At 39.4% G+C, this 8581-nt stretch overlaps 1 protein-coding gene across 1 annotated transcript; it reads right to left on the bottom strand.

Moving 5' to 3' along the window:
* Positions 1-108: 108 nt before the first annotated feature.
* Positions 109-6666, bottom strand: LOC119479835 (glucagon receptor-like). The gene is made up of 13 exons (XM_037755803.1): positions 6570-6666; positions 6279-6389; positions 6147-6163; positions 5849-6013; positions 3466-3572; positions 2803-2959; positions 2077-2236; positions 1917-1977; positions 1741-1810; positions 1523-1614; positions 1286-1424; positions 1118-1159; positions 109-732 (listed from the first exon to the last, which is right to left on the bottom strand). Exons 1-13 carry the CDS (start codon positions 6664-6666, stop codon positions 661-663), a joined length of 1290 nt encoding a protein of 429 aa, XP_037611731.1. The 3' UTR covers positions 109-660.
* Between the last annotated feature and the right edge of the window lie 1915 nt (positions 6667-8581).

Genomic DNA, 8581 nt, shown 5'->3' on the forward strand with positions numbered 1-8581 from the left:
TTGTTTTTGTATCAAATGATCACCCCCATACACTACTGTTTTAGACAATGAATTACCGATCCTGCAACACTTATGCACTGCTTCCATCACACATTAAAAAAGTCAATGTAAACAAATACATCTTTTAATTTCTCTTGTACTCCATTTGTATTCAAGATGTCTTAAGTCTTAAATGATCACAATCACTTTTTCTCACAATTTTACAACTTACATAATAGCAATAACACATAGTAACAAAAAAATAGCAATAACAATTACTTATTCACAATTTTACATATTCACAACCGACCACATATAATAATAATATAATGTACAGTGAATGCAAAAATGTATTCAATCTGAATCTATATTTACAACATGTGGGAGTAACTCCACAGGGTCTTGAAGGTGAATGATAAAGGACACCTGCATTGCCACAGACGATTGTCCAGTGTCATCCTGATCCCTATGATGCAGGGTGTTGTCTATATTTACCACTGATGGACAGTGCAGCAAAGAAGCATCGGGCTGTGGGGACGTTGGCTGAACTTGCCGTCTAAAAATATATGAACTGTCAGGAGTGGGTGAACAGTCAGGCATTGCCCTCATTGTTGTGGCGGAGGATCTGTTGCGCTCTGGCACCGTGGCGATGGAGAAAGTGTCTACTCGAGAGTCGGCCAGTCACTGTCCACAGCATACAATCTCAGCCTCTATCCTCCAGCTGCGTAACTTCCTCTTCAGCTCTGTCCTCACCTGCACCCAGAGTGGAGGTTAGCCATTTCAGAGTTAATGTGCCATTTTGGGTACCAATTTTGTGACATTTTCCCATCTGATGCTTGAAAATTGAATGGAAACGAAGAAGTGGACAAAAATGTATGGCTAATAAAAATAAATAATGTCTTTTTATCCTTATGATCTGTCAAGCTGCATGTCCCCACCTGACAACATTGAATGTTTTTTTTTTAGGAAGAAGAATACTGTATATATCCCCCATTATCAATTAACAGTTTTTATGATTTAAGACAAATTCCACACCCATGTAGATTCATGTATGTTGTCTCTCAGATACTGTAACTAGTACATATGGTTAATACCTTCTATGTAGGGTAAAATGAGAATATGAAATGAAACAACAAACCTCTTTATTGGCATAGCAGTAGAGCACAGCCACCAGAAAGCCCTGCAGAGAGGCCACAGAAAAGTCCTGTTTACTATATTTGCTATACAGGAACACATTAGATAATGTCTAGATGTTTTGCAATATCTGCAATAGCAAGCAGTCACTCTCTGGTCAGACTGAACCTACCTGAAATGAATTGAGAAAAAGGGTGAAGAAGACTTTAACGTAGCGCAGAACACCTGTTGTCTGCTCGTCCGTCGCAAAGATGAACATGACCTCGTGAACCCCAAACAGAGGGATGAGGGTACCGGTTGCCTTGGCGAGCCTATAACAGGGCAAATCAAACAGCATAGTTGTGGCCTTGGTTTGAAAAAATAAATAAATCTAATTTCTCATCACTGAAAATACGCTGAGACAACTTGCCGAAGTTTATAATCAGGGTATCCAGTCTGGTTGCTGGCTCGTAATTTGGAAAGAATGACCTTCAGGATCTTCATGAAAATCAGAAAGTTGATCTGTTGATCAGAAAACCTAAATGTTAATTGTTGCATCCAGTGAATAAAAAGAATATATTATGCAACATATTGTACAGAGGAGTTAGACGATGACTCATGCACTGAGTAGACTATTTGCATCCCTACTAGTGAAGCGAAAAGAATTGGGAACCGAATGATCCACCAGTAGTTCATGTTCTCATTGACAGCCCAACACCTGAGAAGAAGAGGCAGTGGTTACAATTTCTCCCCTGTCTATAATCAGGGTCAGTGGGGTCAGGTGTCTAGACATGAAGTGATGCGACACCTGTACACACACTTACTCTTTGTTTTCTTTCAACTGCTTCATCACTACCCAGGGAACCACAAATAGAAGTGGAGTTCCTAAAGACAGAAACAATCGATTGTTCTTCAGCTCCTTCAAAAACAAGTCCCAGAAAAACTAGATGCTTGTTTCTTTGGACACAAATAGATTGAACTCACCCCAGCCGAGACAGATGTAAGGTAAGTATTTGTTGTTGTCGATGAACACTGAGGCAATAAGCACAGAGTACAAATAAATCGCCTCTCCAAAGAACCAGTAGTGATTGGCCAGGACACAGTACTGCATCATTACTTGAGCTACCCTGCAGCCAATAGCAGCCTAGAGGAAATGGACATAAAAAAAATACAAATTACAAAAGGCTAATGTTAGGCTGTATATAAAGATGGATGACAGCTCCCCAAAAGTGAAGCCAAAACATCTTGATTGCCCCCTGGTGGCTGGCTGCAGTATAGGTCATAAACCCCGCCCCCTCCATATTAGCAGATGGGTCATGGGCCAAACTAAAAAGTCATAGTACACGTCAAATACATTTTTCCCAAAGATGGTTTCTGTCATTTTAGATAGTTCTTATCATGCTGATGTTTGTTCAAGTGTTCATTTTTCTGATAAGTTTGGTTTCTAGTTATTTGATGCTAAAAAAGGGGGAGAGACATCATAATTGACAGCTGTGATTGACAGCTGCTCTGAGTGAATTTTACAAGAGAAGAGATGTAACTTTAACTTTAATATAACCGTCACAAGTCTGTGTAATAGAACATGTGTCAATTTGATCATAAATGTAGTTATATTATGGTTAGTTGTTGTGTCTTTTTATATACAGTCTATGCTTTAAACTACAACAAATAACAACAGAAAACCTTCATCAGTAAATCTCAAGGACCCACCTGGTGACTGAGCATCTCACTCACATCGGTCTGTTTCATGATTTCTCGTCCCCAATGGCGTTCCAGCATGGTGTCCTTAATGATGACGGATACAGCTCGCAGGATGAGGGACAGGAAGAGGTTTGCATGAATGTAGTTCCTGGTGCAATGCAGCTTCCTGTCAGGGGACATAAATGCACCACAAATTAGATCCTTTGTGTATTCGTTCTTGATTTTTGATGTTATTTTCTCATAATGGGCTGTTTTTTATCCGACCTGTAAAAGCACATAATTTGCATCTATTCTGTCTTGTATATTTTCTCATGTAACGCCATTATTTGATCGCCTCTTAACCACTACACCTCTTCTTCACTTCTTCCGTTTCATCACTGTGCACGCTAAATGTGGTAAAATTAGTCCCATACAACTGCAAAATTGAGATCCGCTGGATTCCTTTCAACATGCACTTACATAATACAATCCTCTTGAGCTGCATTCATACTTGATTGTTATGAATGCTGAATATTTGCAATTTCTTTGGTATCAGCCTTATCTGATTGTCTATTTGCATTTGAAAGCATTCCTCACAGCATTTGTCAAAGAGGAGGGACTGAGGAAGGAGGTCTTTGCTGTTTTCTGAGCAGCTTGATGAGGTGTGATTGACACACGTGTTGGACATCTTACCTAAAGCTCAGGAGAATGATAAGAGCCGTTACGAGCGTGAAGAGGGACAGGGAATAGCCGACAGTGTACAACATCCTGAAGCTCACCATCAGTTGTTTGAACCACAGCTGTGAAGACAAACCCACACCAGTCACTGTTTGGAAGTAGAACCTTGTAAATTGCTTCACTAATATGATCTCAAATTAATGATTCTGAAGACAGAACAAGAGCTCAGGAATGTAATATTTGCAAATAATTGTTTCTGGGATTAAAAGATGGTTGTGGTTTACAATATGAAGATAATTAAAACAGGGTTGTTTGATGTAAAATCCACCCTAAATATTTAATTGCAGCTACTGGTAATGTACCTCATGGGCCCATTTTGTATTTTTTTTTACAAAACATTAACGGGTGTGTGTTTCATGCTTGAATGAAAGACATGACTAATACCCACCAGACCTCTCCTCTGTCAACATACTCACAATCTTGCAAATATGAAGCCCTGAATGTCTTGTAATCTTCTGATGTCAAATGCTGATAAAGCCAAAGTGATGGTATTTTTCCCAACAGTATAGAGGAATGCCCTTACCAAAAAGAAGTTTATTCAAGTGTGCTATTAGAATACTTCTCTTAAACTTAAAATAAGAGAGTCACTAAATTCACTTCTGAAAATTTTTGATGCAAGAAATCAACTGTGTAGATTTTGAATGTTTACAGTTTTACAATATTAGATGGCAAATCGAACATTTGCTCCAAAGTTTTCGGAGTTTAGAAGGGAAATATTGCAATAGTGGTATGAGTTTTTTAATTTTTTTATCCAGTGCTGTAAGAGCTGGTTTAAAGGCTAAAGCCTGGTCGAGCATACTGCAAAATACATCACTTTAACCGTTGCATACGGCATACTCCTCAGGAACGCAGTATGCAGTATGTACTGTATACTGTATACTGCATACTGCGTTCGTCAGTAGTATGTAGTAGGCGGTTTTGAATACAGCCCCAGACTGAGGCTGGACAGAGGGAAGGAAATGCTAATGCGCTTACCTCTATGGGCCCAATGGATGCGGAAGATTGCTGGAAGATCCAGGTAATTTTATACTCAGACTTTATACTCAGTGGCGCATGACTTCAAATTCATGCGCCACTGAGCAACTTTCATAGGAATGAACGGGGCCCTGCCTCCGATGCTATATCCAGTTCTCTTTATACATCCATGTCTGTGAGCCAATGAGAATGATAAAGCTCCAACTTCGCTCAGTCAAACAGGTGTGACAAAATGAATAGGACGCCCCCACTGAGACTAATTAGGCAGCATAAGTGAAAACACCTGTGTTGATGGATTATGGGTGTGTACAGTAGGGCAATAACTAGCTACTTGGGGGCGGTGGAAAAAAACTGTGAACAAAACATTGACATATAACCACCTTCTAAATTGATATGGCTACCATGTCAGCAAACAGTTGCCTATTTACACATCCAACAGATAACATTAGTATTCATTTGGAGTTGTGTTTCTGGCAACTATAAGCCCAATATCCTCTCTCTTTAAACTCTGCTTTTGGTCTCACCTTCCAACTCCTGAGGGAAATATATTAGCTGCTAAATGCAAAATGACTGTGTCCACCGGCTGGTTGCTCATTCTGTCTGCTGTTTGATGCAGGTCAGGTAGCGTACAGTCGGACAGTGGGATTTTAGAGCTGAAAACAGCTGCCTGTATGCAGGGGGATAATTGCCTGTGGGTTCATTACTGTAACACTGCTCACATGTAGTCATGTGGTTCATTGTTGATATAAAAATACTGCTTTTAATAGATATTTTACCCTTGTAAAGTACATATTGTTATGGATTTAACTGTTTTATATGTTTTTTGTATTGACAAATAACTTTGTAAAGCAACTATATAAAAATAATATTGATTAATAATCAAGATTACATCATAATGCCGGGTTAATTGCAGCTGGATTCCTGCCACTATTGCCAAGGTGAATCTTGTTAGGTTGAATGTCAATTAACACTATCTGTCAACTTCTTATACACTGCATGCCTCCATCATATCCCTTATGGTTGATTAGTGTTAATCATAATTCTCATCATTTTATCTACACCTGCAGTTTGGGGATGTTAAGAGCTCTGATGTATCTTTGTATCTGTCTCATGTATCTTTTAAAACTTGCATATCAAAGTATTCATATTTGCACCTCTTTTACAGTTGACATTTGCTGCTACTTGGCATTCAAACTCTAAACAACCCTAGTTTCAGCAGCACGGTGAGCGCTAATCAAAAGGAACTAATCTTCCTCAATTGAGAATACACATACTGTAATAGGCTACAAATGTTTGAGCAACAACAGGTGCTCACGGCTGCTGCAAATTAACCACCGAGCTGGTGACATTTTGATCGTCGTACCTCCTGAGACTTGACCTCTTTTTCCTCCTCACACTGGCTCTTGTCCCTCCACACCTGTCCGTTGTCCTCTCTCTCCCAGAGGCCGTCGGGGCCGCACAGCCGACGCACAACACCCCGGGACACTGGAAGACAAACAGTCAGTCCTTCAATCATTACCAGCTTACTCTAATGAGGGTAACAGGGGGTTGAAGCCAATCCCAGCATGCATTCTTAGTGTCAGTAGTGGGGATATAAATGTAAAGTTGTTGAATATCCTCAGCAAATTTTCATTTTACCAGTATCCATTGAGATATTTTACTCTGTACAGGCTAACAACTGACATCGTCACACATCAAAAACATATTCAAATGGAAACTGACAAGGAATATATTTATACTTTAGTTTGTTGTTCTCTCAAAGTAACTGTAGACTCACTAAAAGTGTGATTTACCTTTGTCATACCAGGGCAGGTAGAAAGGACATGAGATGTTGACCATGGAGCCAGCAGGAGTATCTGGCCAGCAGGCGTATCTGTCAAATGTCCGGTTGCAGAACAAGCCCCCTAAGAAAGACAAACAATAACTGAAAATACATCTGTTCCGCAAGAAAATATAATATTTTTGCAGCAAAGTTAAATGGCAGAATTTGACATTCTCCTCGTTCTCTTTCCTCCATTATTACACCTCTTGCCATATTCCCTTTTGCAATGATGACTCAGAAAATTAATGAAGTTATTCTGTACCTTGAGGGAGCGGCTCATTTTCTATCATTTTGACACAGTCTTCTTTATACTGGACCCACTTCAGATATGTCTCCTCCAACACTTTCCCACTGGCCATCTCACACTGTGATACATAAAAAAAACTTCACTTTCAAGTCCAACATTTTAGCCTTCATGGAAGAAAGAACGTTCTGCATTTGTGTGACATTAAAAGTCTTCCTTGTCTGTCAAACGTTTCGCTCGAAAGAAAAATTGGTTGATATTGTGTTTTATTAAAACTGACCTTTGGCAGTTTGAGAAACAACAGGCAGACCAAAACCATTACGTCTCGTGTCCTGTCCATCACTGCAGTCTTGTTCTTCGTCCTCGGAAAGACAGAGGAGAAAGAACAGAACAGTTTTGACAGCTGAAAGAGTCACGAGTGTTGAGCCCAGTTAAGTACTGGCCAAATTCACGGTTCAAAGACATTTTAGGGAGAGCATGTTCATCCCTGAATCAATTTGCATTAACAATAAAACTCCAAAGATTAAATTTTTTCTAAAATCTCAATCACAACCATCAACTTGATTTAATTTGTTGATTGCAAAATTTGTTTTGCAGCTGCAGCATGCGCATTACAATGACTTCAGGATATATCTGGAAAATGTACTGTCTGGTTTCGGCAATCTTGATTAAAAAAAAATAAGTAAAAAGAAAGAAAAATATTCTATTTTTTATATCTTTACATAAAAAATGTAATATTTTTTTCACAATAAAGTTCAATTACTGGTTTAAAAAATTCTCCCTCATTAGAAAATCCATATTATTCGCTCCTGGACACATGATGTCACTGAAGCTTCTCAGTGTGTGTGCACTGGAGGTTTAAAGTTTCCACATCACATACTGAGTGTGTAAGTTGCATATTGGACCATGATTGATTTCTTGACTCGTCGTGATGTCTGTGAATCATCTACACACAAGATTCAAGGTGAGGTCCTTCAGCAGAGGAATGTGAAAACAACCTTCCAGTGTCAAACTCTGCACAGACATCATTCTGCTCAGTGGAGCTCAAACATTTAAGCAAGCCACATTTTTGAGTGGAGGGAGACTTTAAAGCTGAAGTAGGCGAGATTGGAGCAAATATGATTAAAAAAAGTTATTTTTATAAAACGGCCGCTATTTCGTGAGAGTGGTACATGAAGCAGGTAACCTGAAAAAAATCATGTTCCACTGTGTCCTCCGGTGCTCCTAACGGCATCTGCAAGATTTCACTCACCGGAGGAAAACAAGCAGTAAGAGCTGATCTGAGGTCCGCTGTCTAGCTGCTGTCTATGAGAGCCGGCTGCCAAACACTCGCAAACTCCACCCAAACGGTCAAACTAGGCCGCGCTGATCAAATATGAATAAATATTATGTTACGTTAATGCCTATTTCTCGCCTAAGATGTTTTCAGAATCATCTTGTAGTGTACTGTTTAGCTGTAAAATGAGAAAGTTTGTGACGCCGCCACCACTGTGAAATCTGGTGAAGGAACGCCAAGTTCCGGTGACATGACCGGCGCACAGCCAATAGGAACGCTCTCTCAATGAAATGACCTGGGATTGGTCAAAGTCTCCCGTCACGGGATAGATGTTTTAAAGCCTGAAAACGGAGCCATGATGAGGTGCAGAAGTCTAGTTTTCTATCAGAACACTGGAATTACAATTTGCTGAAAGGTTATTATGAAATGTTTGCCCAATGATGCCAAAAACTGCCTACTCCCACTTTAATTATGACACTACACAAATACCATATACACAAATGTGCTAATTAAAAAACCTTTTCATTTGTTTTTGATACTCAATAATAATAATCATTACTATCACCTACATATTTCTTTCACATGCTCTCTGCCTGATGTACATTTACAGTACAGGATGTAGTTAGTCAAATTAGTTCTGATGGAGGTCTTGCCAGTTCCTTTTAACCTGGCACCCCCTTACATTATGAGTGAGGTGTGATTCTGAAGTCAATAATTAGAAAAAAGATAGACATTCCTCCTTGAAATCGGAGAC

The sequence above is a fragment of the Sebastes umbrosus genome, chromosome 20 (genome assembly GCF_015220745.1).
Source record: "Sebastes umbrosus isolate fSebUmb1 chromosome 20, fSebUmb1.pri, whole genome shotgun sequence".
Classification (NCBI taxonomy): domain Eukaryota; kingdom Metazoa; phylum Chordata; class Actinopteri; order Perciformes; family Sebastidae; genus Sebastes; species Sebastes umbrosus.